Source organism: Danio aesculapii, chromosome 6 (assembly GCF_903798145.1).
Source record: "Danio aesculapii chromosome 6, fDanAes4.1, whole genome shotgun sequence".
Taxonomy (NCBI): Eukaryota; Metazoa; Chordata; class Actinopteri; order Cypriniformes; family Danionidae; genus Danio; species Danio aesculapii.
Genome location: NC_079440.1, coordinates 12017032 through 12036264, shown reverse-complemented (window position 1 = coordinate 12036264; position 19233 = coordinate 12017032). Strand labels below are relative to the sequence as shown.

Here is a 19233-nt window from a genome sequence, read left to right as displayed (position 1 = left end):
CATGAACCAATTTTGGTTCCCTAAAGAACCTTTCAGTGAACAATTATTAAAAAAAAAAACATTTTTCAATGTAAAGGGGATAGTTCACCCAAAAATGGAAATTTGCTCACTATTTAGTCACCCTCAGGTGTTTACAAACCTTAATGAGTTTCTTTATTCTGTTGAGCACTAATTAAGACTTTTTGTAGAAAGCTGAAAACCTGTAACTATTGACGTCCATACACTGTAAAACCCAAAAAGTTAAAGTAACTCAAACCATTTGAGGAGACCGATTGCAACATCCCATTTAAGTTCAAAAACTAATCCAAATGAGTACTGTCAACTTAATCCATTTGAGTAGAAGAAGCAATTTGAGCACAGTAAAACCTAATAAATGAAAAACTCAAACCGTTTGAAAAAAAAAAACGATTGCAACAAACCATTTGAGTTAAAAAAAAAACTAATCTATATGAGTGCTGTGAACTTCTCCATTTAAGCAATGAGGTATTTAATTAATTCATTACCTTCAACACTGAGTTCAAAACTCTTTTCAAATGAGTAGAATTAACTTTTAGTCATTTTTGAGTTACCTACACTCATTTCATTTGATAAAGTTGACTGTTTGGTTTTACAGGGTAAAAGTAAACACAAATACTAATGGCTACCAGTGTCCAGCTTTCTTCAAAACATCTTTTGGGTTCAACATACTGTAACTAAGAAAGTAAAATGGGATTTGAACAACTGAATGAAGAGTAAATAAATTTCATTTTTGGGTGAACTATCCCTTTAAGTTAAATGGAATGTTTGTTTTTCGTGAAATTATGAATGCCAATAAAAATCTATTTTGTTATAGTTTAACTAAAGGAGTGTATTAGCTTATAATGTCAATATGCAAAGAATGTTTAGTGACTTGATTTGATGTACTTTTTAGATTTCGACTTTACAATCCGACAACTAAAACCCGCTTTAATTTACTTTTGGTCAAGTGTCTTTGACTAATTTCACTCAGAGTTTAATAAAGACATTTGCGACGAAAGCAGGTCACCTCAAGGGCTGCCAGCCACAATCGAATTTATGTAATCCACAATTAATTTTGCAACAAAAGGAAATCCTTCACTTGGGCTTTTCACGGGCACGTCCGCTGCCTCGTGGGGGATGCGTAAGGACCGCTTGTTCATCCCAGTGCCAAAACTCCAGTGTCCAATCCCCTTCGCTGATCCCGCAGCTCTCCCTGGGACCTTTAAAAGACCGCTGCGCACCACACAAACCACAAGCGCATTCACTCCAGTCTGCGAACACTTACACATCTCCAAGCAGCTCCTCAATTCAGCTTGGCGAGCTTTTACGCAGTCTTTGACATGGCTCTTCAAAGCACTATTCTGCACCTGGCCCGCAAGAATCTGCTCCAGGACTCCTGCAGGCAGCTTCTCGTCCAGACCCACGGGCTCCACAAGTCGGTGGCGAGCGGCTCTCTGGAGATCGCGGCGCATAGCCAGGCGGACCTGAAGGAGGAGAGCGCAGTGAGTCCGGCGGAGGAGGTGCAGAAAGCGGCGAGAGTCAAGAGCCTCAAGGAGATGCCCGGACCCAGCACTGTCGCCAACCTCCTGGAGTTCTTCTACCGGGATGGATTCAGCCGCATCCATGAGATCCAGGTGAGTGGAGACGGTCAAAGTGGGCCACGAATACGCGTTGGGATTAAAAACGATGTAGTGCGAGTTTTCATTTGCATGACACTTCTAGCGCACAGATGACACCTTCAATACACATTCAATGAAAATAGCCAGACGCAATCTTGTATACGCGTCCATATGTTGTTATTGTCACACTTTACATTAAGGCTTAATTTGTTAATGTTATTGTATTTATTAAGAATTAACAATACTAGTAGAGTAGAGCATTTGTTGATCATAAATTAGGCTATAATGTTAGTTATTAGGCATATTAAAATGCAAATTCATGCTGATTAACATTAGTTAATGACACTGCGTTAACAAATGTTTTTTTTCATTAACTAATGTTAACAAAAACGCATAAATACGATAATAAAAGTATTATTTATATTAGTAAATACATAACTAACATTAACCTTATTGTAAAGTGTATCAATTTAATCTCGTTCAACTATAAACTGTCAGTAATAACATTTCACTGCCAGATTTATTGCACGAATTCTAAAATAAACTTGGATTTGGCTTGATTGTGATTCAATCAAATTTCGGCTACGTAATGTGCAGCGCGGACACGTGAGGTGTTGAATTACTTTTGGAGTTGCATAAACCGTCGGGCTCAGTCTCCACCCCGCCATGAGGGACACTCGCAAAACCTTATTTTATCTCAGGCTCGTCTGCACGTGGGATCAGATTTAAATGATATAGCATACATTAAGGTGCCACTGCCAAACACCTCAAGATGTGCATAAAGATGTACAGCTGTCTGACAGCCTGTCATTGCAATTCATCATGGCCAATGTATTTCAAGTTTCCACTCATGTGCTGAAACATTGCCAAAATGCCAAGTACTAATCCTAAAAGGCCCAATGATGACTGGCATCTGTTTACATGTGCGTACATTACGGATCAGTTATGCTGTGCGAGTTGTCTTAGGACAGTGAGAAAGATGAGAAATGTCTCGGTTTTTTTTCTCGCTGAGGAGACACAGAGGTGTCTTTGTGTTGAATGGTACAGACAACTTGAGAAGAGGATTGGCCAAGCTCGCTGTATTTGCAAAAGACTTCAAGTATTTGCGAATGGGCCATCCGTACTGGGAAAGTCTCCCCACACGTACTGACTAATAGCCAGATGGTCTTTGTGGAGAAAAAGATATTACCATTGAGGAACTAACAGATGTGATACAGGTCATGACGCCATGCTATTTCCTCACTTCAGTAACACATTTACAATAAAGGAAAGCCTGCATTAAATGCACAAAAACTCAGTGGTGTGAAGTAACAAATTACAAATACTCAAATTACTGTAATTGAGTAGTTTTTCTAAGTAGTTTACAAAGTAATTTTAAAAATGTGTACATTTACTTTCTCTTGAGCACATTTTTAGTGCAGTATCGGTACTTTTACTCCACTACTTTCCTTCAACCTGCAGTCAATACTTTATTTTTTCCTGTTTACTGGGATTAGAAAATTCAGTCCTGTGATTCCTGTCCAATCAAATTGCACATAGAAGTAAAGAGGTAAATCACATCATACTGAACTACCTCAAGATATGGGCAATTTAAATTGCAGCAAACTGTTTGGAAGCATTAAAAGTGTGCAAGATGTCCAAAATCTTTACACGCATTGACCCAGAGACTGTTTAAATGCACGTCACTGATGAGAAGCCGACGAATGTTTAGTGTACAGATTGAAGTTGTACCCCAACGTTGTGGAGATGTTGTATTTTGTTTGACGCGATTTGAATGAAAATTAGGTTGACGTCAGAACTCAATGTCAGGCCGACGTCAATGTCCAACGTCCAACCTAAATTCAAGCAAATAGTAATTTCTAATGATGTTACAGCTTGACGTTGTTTAGACGTTTCCACTATGTCGTCTATCAGACATTGAATTTTGGTTGGCATACCTGACGAATAAATGTCAGTATTTGACGTCAATATGATGTTGGGTTTTTTTTACCTTGAATTTTGGTCACTTTCTAACACAACCTAAAATCAACCAAATATCAATGTCATTTGATGTTGTTATTGCACATCAAAATAACGTCCTTAGACACTGGCTAGACATTGAATTTTGGTCACCTGACATCACAACCTGATTCGAACCTAATATTAACGTCTTATGATGTTGTGTGCCTGCTGGGCAATAACTAAATGCACTACAGAATGTTACGTTACACACATCCACAAATTACATGTAAATGCTTCAGCTTTTTACAGCGTAATACTCACTACTCTTGAGTACATTTGAAAGGGCTACTTTTTACCCATACTTTGAGGAATCTTTACAACAGATACATTTACTCTATTTGCACTATATTTTTAGGCAAGTTATGGTACTTTTACTTAAGTATAATTTTTTCAGTAGTCTTTCCACCACTGCAAAAAGTACATCAGTAAGCTGATCCAAACTAATGACTGCAAGGACCCAATTGCAACTCTCTATATTTCTGAGGATTACAAAGATCCATGACAACTAATGAAGATTAGCCTAAGCTCAGTGGTAAAATGTACCTAAAGTTTTAGTTCACCCAAGAATAAAAATGCTAATTATTGACCGTCTTCAGAAGACTAATAAGATATTTTAGATGAAATCTGAGAGCTCCCTTATAGAAAGCAAAGTTCCCGACTCATTGAAAGTCTAGGAAAATACCAAAAAACATTCTCAAAACAGACCATACACCTTCAGTAGTTTAATCTGAATATTTACAAGCTATGAGAATGAGTTTGTGCACACATAAAACAAAAATAATGACTTTATTCAACAGTTTCTTCACCTCAGTGTCAGTATAGGGCACGTGTTTGCAGTGTGCGCTGATGCCTGTGTGCAATTTACTCTGTTTGAAACAATGTACAAGTGCATCTGAGGTATACATCAGAGAAAAGATTAAACGAAACGTGAATGAGCACCCTATACTGTCACTGAGGAGAAGAGACTGTTAAACGAAGTTTTATATGCGCACAAAATGATTCTCGTAACTTGCATTTGGTCTGTTTTGAGGATGTTTTTTGGTAAATTTCTGGACTTTCTGGAGTCTGAAACCTTGCTGGAGGACGAGGAAGCTCTCAGATTTCATATAAAGTGTATTGTAAAGACATGAGAGCGAGTAATTAATAACATAATAAAAGGGTGAGTGACCTAACCCTTTAAGCTTCAAAAGTGTTTTCTGGAATCCATGTTAATCAGGTTTACAAACTTTCTTGTAGATGGAGCATGCTCAGAAGTATGGGAAGATCTTCAAGTCTCGATTTGGACCTCAGTTTGTCGTGTCCATCGCTGATAGAGACATGGTGGCGCAGGTTCTCAGAAGTGAAAGTGCAACTCCTCAGAGAGGCAACATGGAGTCCTGGAAGGAGTACAGAGATTTGAGGGGAAGGTCCACGGGACTCATCTCAGCGTAAGTACATAGTGATCTGCTATCTGCTTTGTCACTTTTGATAAAACAAACCACTGCAGATGAAAAGATGAAGATCGGTAACATTTTTTTAAAGGACAGAATTAATTGGGCAAATGAAATAAATTAAAAATTCATCTCTTTTTTTCAATTTTGACCACTTTCTGTTTGCTCCAATGTCTAATTCTGCAATGGCGGAAAGAGAACTAAAACAATCTTATTGAAGTAAAAGTACTATTACTTGCAAAAAAATGTAGTGCAAGTACAGTAAATGTATCTATTGTAAATAATACGCAAATTATGACTTAAAGGTATACCAAAAAGTACTCAAAAGTAGTAAGTATTACCATTACAATCTCACAGCAAATCGTAACTTTTTGATTTAGTATGAATTTGTACAATCTCATTCGTACAATTTAGTACGATTTGCTTATACACAATGACGTTTGGGCTTCGTACGAATTAGCCACTAAACTGACAAAAAATTAAATATTTACATTTCTCCATAAGATCAGACTGGTATTACACTGTGAATAGGCTCATGCGTTTACTTGCGAAGCGAAATCTGTGTAGCAAAAGGAGCAAAACTTAGCTTTGACAATATATTAACAGGTTATACACTTTGAACACTGACTAAACAAGCTACGAGTGTCCAGTAGGTGGCACCTCAAACCAGGCTCATGCAGCACTGATAGAATTAATGCAATTTGTGCATGTATTTGAAAACGTAATATTCTGTAGTGCATTTAGTCAGTTGCCATCTTGTATAACAATTTTTGCACCTTCCCGGACACTTTTAATGTTTGTTTGCTATATTTATAAGAAATCTTGATGTGGGTCTGTCTGATGTGATTATTCTATGCGCAATTTGATTGGTTGAGAATCACAGGACTGACTATTCTACTTATCCAATCACCGTAGACATGAAAAAACATTTAAGTGAATTTAAGTTAAACAAATTTGATGGAGTAAACGTATTGTTACAGCACTTAAAATGTACTTTTTACTTTTATTTTAAGTAAAAGTACACTTTTTAAAAACTACTTAGTAAAGTACAATTTACGAAAAAAAATACTCAGTTACAGTAACTTAAGTATTTGTAATTAGTATTTGTTACACCAATGGCATACTGGTATACACTGGTAAACAAATCATTTCAGGCAGCAAAAGTTCTTCACTTGAATAAAATATTGCAAGATGTTTCAGAATTAGATCACTATTGGGAGAACTGGTGGAGAGTAGGCGTTGTTTTGTGTCGTTTGTTATACATAACGAGCATTTTTTTACTATGAAAGCAGTTGGGTTGAATGTATTTTTAGAAAACTGTAGTCAAAATTGGACAAGCTCCAACTATTTTAGACTCCATTTACCCTTAATTTAGCATCATCCAGCTATGATTAGATAAACAAAAGTGCATGTTAATACCAGGTTGCATTTGATTTCTGTTATTAACAAGCTATTTCTCTTTTCAGCGAGGGTGATGAGTGGCTGAATATGCGCAGTGTTCTGCGTCAGCTGATTATGCGTCCCCGAGATGTGGCTGTTTTCTCTTCCGACGTTAACGATGTGGTGGCTGACCTGGTGAAGAGAGTGAAGACACTGCGAAGCCAGCAGGATGACAGCCAGACTGTCCTCAACATTAATGATCTGTTCTTCAAATATGCCATGGAAGGTGAGCCTGAGGGTAGCGTGTGTGTGTGTGGTACAGCCAAGTTGAAGGTATTTACGGTGAAGATTTACACTCATTCTTTGATGAAAGAACAGGATTTGGCTTTCAGTCAAGGGTTTCCTTTCATAGTGGTTTGATTTCCTCTACCACTATAGTGGGGATTTTTTTCCTAACCAAGGTGAGAATCAAGTAGCACACTGGTCTTTCTGGAGTTTTCTAAAAAAGGAATATGAGTCCTCTGCATAAATGAATTTGCAGCCACCTACCTAGGAGGTCTGAATCTGGGTGTTAAGCAGATGATCCAGAGACAGTAATGGGCTTCTTTGGGAATGACTTTAGAGTTTTAAATCCAGTAAATGTGTTTTTATTTCACATTTTTACAATTTATTTGTATAGCAGTCTATAAAATATAGTTTTAAAGCAGTTTTACGGTAACAAAAAACAGCTATGCAGATGACAAAATTGTCATTAATCAGCTCAATTCAGTTTAATGTTGATTCAGTTTGGATCAATAACAGTGTCATTAGCTACGCTTCCATCCACCTATTTTCATGCGCATTTTGGACATGCGCGTAAAAACGCATTTAAAAAAGTGTACTTTTACTTAAAATAAAAGTAAAAAGTACATTTTTAGTGCTGTAGTAGCATAAACTTTTATTCGATAAGAAAAGATAGACATAAACCACGACAGAAACACTTTTACCACACAGATTCCACTAAGCGCATTAAAAAAGGTCATGTGATTTTGTTATAAGAGATCATGTGATGATAGAAATGTGTGAATGGACAAACCAGCAGGCTGAGCACATTATAAAAGATCTGAAATGTTGTTTTGGTCATTCTAAAACACCTTAACTGCTTCAGTTTTGATGTTATAATATTATTAATGACCTCCAGAACCCCTCAGACCTCCAATGACATCGTCTGTGCTCCGCGTCTCACGACTTCAAATGCCACCGCGCGATCACTGCGTGTCAGGATAAGATTCACACAGCTTCTCCTACTGCAGCAAATTTCATACATTTTTGGCGCCAGATAATCAGGAAGTGATGATTTTGTTCGCTTTGACTTGTTGGATGGAAACGCTGCTTTATTCGCAAATCTTTTATGCGATAATCCAGTTTTGCACATAAAGTTAATTTGCAATTTTGGATGGAAACATAGCTACTGTCATAAATCAGCTCAATTCAGTTTATTGTTGATTCAGTTTGGATCAATAACATGTCACTGTTGCTGTGTTTATGAATAAAGAAACAAATCCTATTCACTATCATTAATCAGCTCAATTCATTCAGCTCAATGTTGATTCACATTAGATCAATAACAATGTCAAAGACACAAAATTTATCAAAATGGAAACATCTTAAATTTCAGCCATAAAAGCAGTTCAAACTAACAGCACTATCACGAAGGTCTGAATTTGTTTATTTAATTTAGCAAGAATTTAATTTCAGCTACAATTACATCAATAGTTCATTCAGAACTATTCAGTTTGAGTTTTTGTGCTCTTATCTCATACACAGATATGTTTCGAATATTAGCTTTGTAATTTGCATACTAAATGACTTAACCCTCTTTGAAGTGACCGATTTTTGGAACCTACTCAGAATTGTAATAAACATGATCCAGTGTGCAACTGCAATTATTACTAGGATATCTATATAATATGGTCAGTACATAAATGTGAAGCAATATGATGAGTAAAACATATTTGCCTCTTTCTTAGGTGTTGCAACTATTTTATATGAGACTCGTCTGGGCTGCTTGGAAAATGAAATTCCTAAGATGAGTCAAGAGTACATCACCGCATTGCACCTCATGTTCAGCTCCTTTAAGACCACCATGTACGCCGGTGCCATTCCCAAATGGCTGCGGCCCATCATTCCCAAACCCTGGGAGGAATTCTGCAGCTCATGGGACGGCCTCTTTAAATTCAGTAAGAACAGAAGGACTGTGGTGTGACGGGACATTGTGACAAAGTAGCTTTTTTTTCGTTCACTTAAAAGCTTAATGTTTGTTTCAGGTCAAATCCATGTGGACAAGAGGCTTTCTGAGATCAAAAAGCAGATGGAGAGGAGCGAAGAGATTAAAGGAGGGTTGCTGACTCACATGCTGGTCACCAGAGAGATGAATCTAGAGGAGATCTACGCAAACATGACAGAAATGCTCCTGGCTGGGGTGGACACGGTAAGGACTGTCCTGCTGGGAAAAAGGGTAATACACGTCATCACTTCTGAACTTGTAATCCGTGACTCATAATTTGCCACAAGTTCGCTTTGTTGGGGAGCCAAATTAGTCAATTTATACACTGCTGCTCGTACTTCCATTGAAGTATCTCCAAGCAGAAGTGATTTAGGAAGCAGGGGCACATTGTTAATTGAGACATCTGGAGAAACGCTTGTGCTAATGGCGATGATAAATGAACTTTCACATCAGGACTGTGTCTCACGAGCCATTTTCTCCTCCCGTGAACTCACTTCAAATGGTCAGATCGTAACGGGTGTCCAACGTCTCCATGGGGACCTCTGTGTTCACCTGACCCCACGCTGACCTCAAGCCATACGTCTCACCCACAATAAACAAGAGCCACCAAGGCTCTCCTGTTTCGCTGATGTGTCTGTTGGCATCCTCCTCTCTTTGATCTTTCCCTCTCTTTCCCTTTCATTAAGCCGTAGGATCACGTTAGCAACCGTGAGCCAAAACTGCTCATGTAATCGTTCCCTCGCTGTCTGTCTTGAATTCCCTTCACCTCAATCGGGCAAGGTCCCTGTTTTGGGTTAAGGCTCCAGGAATTAGTCACCCAAAAACAAAGAGTGTGATCGCTGGAGCTGAACGCACATGACAGCAACTTTCTTAGGCCCAGATTGAGCCGAGATAAAAACTAATGATGAATGGAGAGAAGCATTGCAGGTGTTTCGTTACAGGATTAAGGGTGAAGAGAAAGGGCGCATAACAAGGGGGGTAAAGTGAATAATGTTGACTGGGTGATCTCTGAAAGGCGGTTAACAAAAGCGGCACTGGGGGGTGGACAAGTTTGGGAAAATCGGAGCATGGGAGTGAATCAGTGGTTATGTAATCACAGTCTTGTATAAAAGATGTAGTATAGCTATGACTTAAGTAATCTTTTTGTTATAAGTGGGTGTACAGTTTGCCCACTTAGATTTTCAGGGTCAGTTTATACCATCTATTTTTAAAAATATCCACATTCAATCATTCATTCATTTTCTTTTTGGCTTAGTCCTTTTATTAATCAGGGTCACCACAGCGGAATGAACCGCTAACTTATCCAGCAAATGTATTACGCAGTGGATGTCCTTCCAATTCACCTAGAGCACATTTTTGGACTGAGGGGGAAACCGGAGCACCCGGAGGAAACCCACGCAAACACGGGGAGAACATGCAAACTCCACAGAAATGCCAACTGGGCCCGTGCTTGAACCAGCGACCTTCTTGCTGTGAGGCGACGGCACTACCCACTGCGACACCATGTCACAAAATATCCACATATGCAACGTTATTTAGTCAAATTCTTACATTTACTTGATATATTAAACATTAACAATAGTTAGCGTTAATAGCCCAGTGGTTAAGTGCGTCGACATATTCAGGGTTTCTGCAGGTTCCACCAAGTCAAATTTAAGACTATTTAAGACCTTTTTAAGACCATGAAGAATGAAGTTTCAGACTTACATAGAGCAAAATGCCAAGGATATTTTTAATGGCCTTGCAGAAAAAACACATTTTTACTTGTCCCATCAAAACTAATCTTAACGTACATAATCTTAACTAACAAACTTTACTGAAGTTTTTAGGGAAGATGTTCGATTAAGATTGAGGGCAAATTAATTTTTACTAAATATTATTCCTTACGCCGATTAAAAAAACGTGAGTAGGCTTAGAGGCTACTATAATTAAGAAAATATTCTCTAAATGTAGAAGTAAATACATTGATATGCATTGAAATACATGATGAATACTCTTCTTGACACATGAAAGTGTAAAGCTTGCAGCTCATAACAAAGGTGGAAAGTTATTGCAAGTCATATTTAACAAACCGTTTGCTGCTAATTTTATGTAATTTTGCTCTTCACAACACTCGCAGCGATCTCAGATCACCTCATCCAGACATTTTAATCTGATTCGCAAACTTGTTTGAAGAACCACATTAGCCAGAGATCAGTTATCAAGATTAAAAGATCCAGGATCTGCCATATCATCTTAGATCATTTAAGCGAGGTACGAAAAACGGACCCCAGGTTGCCAGATTGACATCGTCAACAGAAGTGTGCCTGACCATCGAGCAATGATATGATTTAAGGCTATGGCATGTGATATAAGGAATATTTTACTTATTAAAAGGAGTTTTTGTTCTAGCCAACACCTGAATGTTATTTTTTTAGAAACGGCTTCTATTTCTTGCAGTTGAACAAGAGAAAACTATGACAATGATCACCTTATGTACTGTACACCTCATGTGCTTTATTCAGTGTTAAACGCTAACAATGTGAGTTTGAATGCCGTTTCACATGACATTTATTGCCATACTACTGAAGCAGCAGATCAGTTCACCTCAGATCTTGAAAATAAAATAAAGTTTTAGAAACTGGACTTTCAAACTGTGACTCCGTGCAAACCAACACATATCAGTGATTCAGCATGTACATATAATGATGTTAAAGAGGTTTAATATGTATTAATTTGATTATAAACCTTAGCATTTTGTTGGAGTGCAGTAAACGCACTATTCTGTGCTTCTGAATGGCTGAAGTTAAATTTCTGTCATGTTTTGTTTGGTGCAGACCCACAAATTGCTTATCACTGCAAATCTCATCACGTAGCTTGTTGTTAAGACACAGGGTTACAATGTAACCTGCTCACCTAATGTTTACGCTCTTAATATTTATATTATTTGCTAATTAATAACCTCATGTGGAACTCTAAATCTGCGTGTCATTTTGGAGTCTTCTACAGTCCACCGGAGGTCACACACACACACTTTAAGAGCCTTCATGGCTGAATAAATCAAACATTCCTTTTTTCCACCAAGGCAACCCAGGGTGCTGAAATATAATTGGCTAAACTGGCATTGGGCCGGTTAAAAGAACCAAAACAAAGACAGCTGTCGCGGCACGTAACTCACATTTTCAAAGGAGAATCTCTGACTTTAGCATTGTTTTACAGATAACTAGAAAGTCACTTGGCATATTTCTTAAGTTTTTGCAAACATATTAAGGTATTTTTATGCTTTAGAAGAGTCAAAAACTTACATAAATCAACTTTAAGCCTTTAAATGGCACTTAAAGCTGAATACAAGTGTCTTGAAAAATATCTAGTCAAATATTATGTACTGTCATCATGACAAAGACAAAAGAAACAGTTATTAGAAATGAGTTATTAAAGCTATTATGTTTAGAAAAGTGTTAAAAAAATCTCTTCTTTGAAACAGAAATTGAGGGAAAAATATAATTCCGGAGGGCTAACCACTAACCACTTAAATTTGTCAAAATAATTAGCTTAAATAATTTGTGTTGGTACAATGTGAATGAATTGTGTGGAACCCTGGATTTTTTACAGTGTACATAAACTTTTATTACATTGCTACGTATTATCAAACGTTAACTCTCTAGTCTACCTGGTAAAGTCTTGATTATAGGAAAATACACACTTTCATTTCATTTATATGGAAACATTCATTTATATGGTTCATTTTGCACATACCAATAATATAAGGAAATACCAAAATATCAAACATGGAAACAAATTCATTCATTTTCTTTTCGGCTTAGTCCCTTTATCAATCTGGGTCACCACAGCGGAATGAACCGCCAACATATCCAGCACATGTTTTACGCAGCGGATGCCCTTCCAGCTACAACCCATCACTGGGAAACATCCATACACACTCATTCACACACATACACTACGGACAATTTAGCTCACCCCAAATCACCTGTACCACATGTCGTTGGACTTGTGGGGTAAACCGAAGCACCCGGAAAAAGCCCACGCCAACACAGGGAGAACATGCAAACCTGCAGAACCAGCGACCTTCTTGCTGTGAGGCAAAGGTGCTACCCACTGTGCTACCGCGTCGCCCCTGGAAACAAATTCTACATAAAAAAGCTTTTTGTGTTAACATAATTTCAAAATGAGCTTTCTCTCGGATTAATTGACTGATTTGGGGAATGCTGGGATGCTTGTTCTGACCTTATTCACTTTCTGTCGAATGCAAATGGGTGTAAATGATTTAATGGGAAAGTGATGCACGTGTGCTGATATGATTGTCTTCAAAAGTCAGACTATTCAAATGAGATAAGAGTAGCTGCGTAGGCAAGAGCTGTAGGCGGGGTGTAAAACATGGAATGTAATAAAGGAAATCTATTTAAGATTGAAAATAATCATATTTTACATTATATATGTTTTAAAAAGTCTACAAATAATTAAAAGCACAGGTCATTTTTTCAATATTTATCTCATAGATCATATGTTCACACAACACTATTTATTTGATGTGTTTCAATTTTATTTTTCAACGTAGTGTGTTTGTATGAATCATCCTATCCGCATTAGTTGGTATTGGCCTCTTCTGTAATGAAGTATATGCTCATTTATGTGACTCCTTCTTCCATTCTTAATCTCTTGTTCACATCAGGTAGGAGATACTTCATTTGACCTGCCGGAAGCAAATGTGCTAATCCAGATCTCTTCTCATGGTGGTTCTCGACGTCAGGAAGCTCAGAGACTGGGCAGAGTGCTGCGAGCCAAGAAAGGTAACCAGCTGGGGGTCTTATGACAAAACTATGCTATATATTTTCAAAATGTCAGTAAAAAAGTCTATTATGAAATACCTCATGTTATGCAAAATGTGTAGAATGGGCTCTAAATGATCTCAGCTGAGAAACAAGGGTCCTAGTGTAACGATTGTTCACTTTTAAAATATAAAATTATTTCTATGCTTTTTAACCACAGTAGTGCAGAACTACTGACCCAGTGTTTCCAATTTCCATTTTAATCACCAAACTGCACACGTCTGTGCAATTTACGTTCCTTTTAGTAAGTTACAGTGTACCCTAATGTCGTTATAATAGTTGGTCTCTTATTAAGTCGGTTTGTTGGTTGAACAGAATTGAAACTGAGAGACACTCCAGCAGCAATGGACCACAACAATCAGTAATTTAAATGGGACCTATTATGTGACTTTTTACAAGATATAAAATAAGTCTCTGATGTCCCTAGAGTGTGTATGTGAAGTTTGAGCTCAAAATACTACAAAAATAATAATTTATAACTTTTTGAATCTGCTCTTTTTAGGCTCTGAACTTAAATGTGCCATTTTGGTGACTCTCGCTTTAAATTCAAATGAGATTGTGCTCTTTTCAAAAGAGGGCGGAGCTACAAATGCCTGTGTCAGCATAGTGGCAGATTCAAAAACAGACGAACTTTTTATGCTAATGAGGGTGAGATCGTCACTGATGGGTAGTAATAGGAAGCTCAGGTCATTTTACAGACTCAGACCTTGAGTCTCATTCCTCAAGATGAACGAATCTTTTTTTGAATCATTTCGTTCAATTCGTTCAGTTTACCAAAATGTAACGAGATGCTTCCAAACAACTTGCCCAAATGTTGATCACACTACAAACAAGACATAACTAGAATGCTACTATACAATGCAAAGCTACTAAGAAAGAGAAAATAGTCCTTCATTGTTTACCTGGTGTTTTATCTATGATTAGCTCTGCTCACCTCATCTGGCATGTCTTGAAATTTGAGTCGTTCGTTCACCTGACACTGAGAGTCTCATAGAAGCTTAACCAGTGCACACAGTCTGAGCCGGTGTGGTGAAAAATCAAGCCCCCCTGGAATCGAGTCTGCTTAGGATTCCAAGGGGTCGTTTGAGGTGAATGCCTGTTCAAAAGCTATTATTGTGATACGTTGTTGTGTGGCTAATCAGATCTGCGTTAGCTTGTTGTAGCTAGGAGGCTGACTGTAGATGTATAACCCATGCTTTTAATTATACATCAGTATATAAAAGGGTTTTTATAACGCTTACAAATGTCATTATAATGGTGAAATGAAATGGTCATTATTACACTTTCTACATGATATAAATTATAGCGAGATTTCACAGAATTAATAGTCATAATACTGGACTTTATAATCAGGTGCTACAGACTATACCTATTACATCTCCAGTGAACAATAGGATAATTCAGGGTCCTATAGGGAGACCCAATTCTCATGAAGGGACTCATGACACTGGAAACCCCCACGATTAGATCACCTTTTGAGTCTTTGGGTTTTTGTATCGTTCGTTCATCAAGAGATGACTCAAGAAATAAACGGATCAAGTCTTTTTCTGGCTTTGATTGCATATAATTGGCCTCTGTCTTTCACGTGATGAATGAAGGACTCAAACTGAGTACTCGAGAGATGAACGAATCAAGTCTTTTTCTGGCTCTGATTGCATATAATTGGCTTCTGTCTTTCACGTGATGAACAAACATCTCAAACCTGATAAAGGACTTGAAAAATGAACTAATCTTCTCCACTTGCACAAATGTGTGCATGTGTGAATGAATCATTCCCTGAGAGTATTTCAAAAGGAACAAATCGTTAAACAACGACGCATCACTACTAATAGGCAGGGCTTTCCCCCTCTGATGATGTTTACAAAGGGGGAATGTTAATTTGTTGCTGTCACCTTGTTGGTAAACAGTACCTGTAGGAAAGTAACGACATGTCATCAGCGGCTCGCACTCGTCTGTGTATATGTTTGCACTTACTATGCATGTGCATGATGTCATCATTTACAAAAACGTTTATTTTCGGGTGTAAAAAAAACGTCCATTTTAAAATGTCACAAAACACCAAAACACATTTTTTAGATGTTGATAGTCATATATGTGTCCCACGTTGCTAAAAACACTATTAGGACACAATTATTTGCCAAAAAAAATGGTTGGTTGTTTTTTGCATTATTTCGAGCTAATTCGTTCTTTCAAATAATTTTGAAGCTACATCACGGCCATAACATGTTTGTGTAACAACGGCTGAAACAACGTGACGTCTTTGAGTTTTCAGTATTAATTCATGAGAAAGACTTGGTTCGAACCAATCAGCACGCTCTATTGTAATGGAGGTGCAACTTCATTAATATGCGTGGTAGCTTCGAAGACCGATAGCTTGCCACCCGTAATTAAAACAAGTGGAAGAAGAAGAATTGTTTGGAGACATGGGTCATCAGTGTTGCGTTTATAAATGTGTCGCAACGAAGGTTTTGTTTCCATTTTCCCACAATGAGAGCACCGCTGCATGTGGGCCCACGTTTGACTGCGGATTACAGTGGTCTGCTAACACGCGACAAAAATATGTTTCTAAGGAACATTTTTTTACCCAAGAGCTTTTCGCATCTGGAAATGGTGAAATTCGGATTTGCCACTCGTCTCCCTTTAAAAGAAGACGTGGCTCCAGTTTGTGTTGATTGTCCTGTCTCTACACATTTGGTAAGTGTGTGATCAGTGTTCTTTGTTATGTTTATTCAGATGGCAAAGTTAGTCAGTATCGGCAGCAGTACTCTTTCAGTTTTTAAAGACATACCTTAGGTCAAAATGATTTAGTTCCTAAGTTTACAGTAATATCACTACAATTATATGGACTGAAAGATCCGCTGTAAATGCTGCTCTCCGAATGTAAACATGTAAATACCTTAATTAAACTATTAACGACCCGTGAAGGTTTTTGCCACGTATGATTTTCACCGCTGTTACAAACCCCTGATGTTAGTCCAGGGGATGGTGGGGTTTGACATTTATTTGTAATTAAATATATTTATACAACAGTAAATAAGTGCTAAAGACAACCAAATAATACCAAAATTGTGATTTATTTATATTTCCCAAGTGAACAAAAACAACGAATAATCCAAAATAAAGAAAATAAAGTAAGGGCAAAATATACTATTTACAATATTTACAACACTGAACAAATACAAAGACAGGAGAGCTGGCAGAAGGGACGTGGGCGGCGCTAAAGCAACGAAAAGAACAAAACCCAAACTAAATCTAACTTCCCAGAAGCATCTAGCTAACTAAATATGTTAAAACAAAATAATCAGCACACGAAGAGAATTCCGAGTCCTGACTGTCTACTCTATCTATCTATCCAAAAGTACAAGGGGTGGCGCTCGCCCCTAACCTAATGTACTATACAGAAGAGTAGTCCTAAGTGTTGCAAATTGTATGTCACGTGACCTTCTTACCTGTCCGCTTCGTCCAAGCCTCGTAAACAACGTTTAAACAGAGAATGGAGGGATCTACAATAACGGACGGATAACGTGCACACAGAAACGGGCAACAACAAAATACAGTTAGACGGGTTTTTTTCGTAACGCAACGCAACAAGAAAACAAGATAAGAAAGGGAAAAGAGAGGGGCTGGTGAGTGGTCTGGCGCGCGCTTTTATGATGGGTGGTCTTTGCTTATTGGATGTGACGTAAGAATGACGTAACCGAGGGAGAAATGACTGACAGCTGAATAGACCAATGAACGGAACCTGTGAATAATGAAAGCAGATATGGGAGAGCAGAGCGAGAGAGAGAAAACACAAACAGAACACAAATATTTAACAACTGCATTTTGTGACAGGATAGTCTATACTCACACGACTGTTTGACACTATTCTCTGCACCTACCGAGTCTCTGCATCTACTGCGAAATGTGGAGGGTTTTTCTTTTCTCCCATACGGCGTGCCAGCATCTGAAATTACATGAAACTCTGGAGGAAATGCGGATTGTGTGGTGATGCGATGACGTTAATCGAATTATGTGCTATAACATGTAAAACGGGATCATGAAAGGAACATTAAAAAAGCAACTCATATAGACATCTTAATCATATTAATGTCTTATTTAGATAAAGACAAATAATTTGATTACTGATGTCCATGTAAACAAAGTCACTGTGTATCTCCCCTGCGTCTGCGTTTGTGTCGCCGATGTGAAAATCAGCTGTAGTGAATGTACTGAAACTCTCCTTTTCATGCAAACCCTTCTCTCTTTCGCCACTCGACGTTCCCAATTGCAATTATCCATAATTTTCTGTTTTGGAAGTAAACTAATCCTTTTAAGTTCTACTAAAAAAGCACCTACATATTAATGGCTTCAGAATCAGGAAATTAAAAAAACATTTTCAATTAAGAGTGAACTTTCCTTTTAATACAGTGTTTCTGAAATCTTCGATATCTTTAACAAAAGCGGGCTAAACAAGTAAACTACCTTATATCCATTTTTTCCACAGGAATGGTTGCAGAAGAATACAATGCTTACTTCTACTCGCTCGTCTCTCAGGACACACAGGAAATGGCTTATTCCACCAAGAGACAGCGCTTCCTGGTGGACCAGGGATACAGTTTCAAGGGTTTCAAGGCCAAATACATACGTTTAATTACGCTGACTGGAAACGGTTGTTAACACCAAGTGTAAATTGATCATCGATTTGTCACATAATATTCGTTTTATCCTCTTTTTTTCAGGTAATCACAAAGTTAGCTGGGATGGAGGAGGAAGACTTGATGTTTCCACCCGTGATGAACAGCAGCAGCTCTTGCAGAAGGTTCTGGCAGCTTCAGATCTTGACGCTGAAGAGGAAGTGGTGATGGGAGAAGTGGGAGGAAAGCCACAGGTATCAGTTTTGTTCCTCTCTGTCACCTCATTTGTTTACTGGATGGGATTTCGGATTCTCCTATCTTGATTAATAACCACAGCACTGGCCAATGAAAGAAATAGTCACCACAAAATGGACAAGGATTTACTTTTGTCCTTCTTCAGTAGATCATAAAGGGAGATACACTATATTGCCAAATGTTTTGATACATCGCTTCGAGTCATTGAATTCAGGTGTTCAACTCACTATCATGGCCACAGGTGTATAATATCAAGCACTAGGCATGCAGACTGCTTCTACAAACATTTGTGAATGAATGGGTCGTTCTCAGAGACTGAATTTATAAATATTCCATAGTCAGCTGTTAACCTGTTGTGTTTTATTAAAATCTACCCCAAACCTAAACCCAACCTCACAGTAACCTGTTGGGTTTTCTTAATGCCTACTACACCTACCCCAACCGTAAACCCAACCTACTTGAGGAGTAATCCTTCCCACTTGGAGTTCTCCAGGCTGGGGCGATACCTACTTGGCCTAAACAGAGTCCTTACTTGAACCCGAATGAGCAGCTTTAAAGTGAATTGAGAGTGAGTGGAGACTGTGAGCCAGGCCTTCTCATCCAACATCAGTGCCCAGTCATACAACGTGCTTCTAGAAGAATGGTCAAAACATTCTTAATCCTTGTGGAAAGCTTTTGCAGAATGCTGAAGCTGTTATAGCTGTGAAGGGTGGGCCAACTCCATACTAAATCATAGAGATTATGATTGGGATGTCTTTAAAGTTCATGTGCATGTTAAGGCAGATGTCCCAAAACTTATTGGCAGTATAATGTTTTAGCTATATATTCATGCTGCTTTTTTCT

General features: G+C 38.1%; 1 protein-coding gene across 1 annotated transcript; it reads left to right on the top strand.

Annotated features, from left to right (window-relative positions):
* The first annotated feature begins 1068 nt into the window (after nt 1-1068).
* LOC130230352 (cytochrome P450 27C1-like) lies at nt 1069-18178 on the top strand. The gene is made up of 7 exons (XM_056459317.1): nt 1069-1631; nt 4854-5044; nt 6514-6713; nt 8437-8646; nt 8734-8897; nt 13363-13480; nt 18006-18178. Exons 1-7 carry the CDS (start codon nt 1338-1340, stop codon nt 18176-18178), a joined length of 1350 nt encoding a protein of 449 aa, XP_056315292.1. The 5' UTR covers nt 1069-1337.
* The last annotated feature ends 1055 nt before the right edge of the window (nt 18179-19233 follow it).

Excerpts from the sequence above, each read along its gene's own strand:
- LOC130230352 (XM_056459317.1), top strand. The coding sequence starts at position 1,338 with ATGGCTCTTCAAAGCACTATTCTGCACCTGGCCCGCAAGAATCTGCTC. Across the intron at positions 8,647-8,733 it reads GGACGGCCTCTTTAAATTCA|GTCAAATCCATGTGGACAAG; the intron begins GTAAGAACAGAA and ends TGTTTGTTTCAG. Across the intron at positions 8,898-13,362 it reads TCCTGGCTGGGGTGGACACG|GTAGGAGATACTTCATTTGA; the intron begins GTAAGGACTGTC and ends TGTTCACATCAG.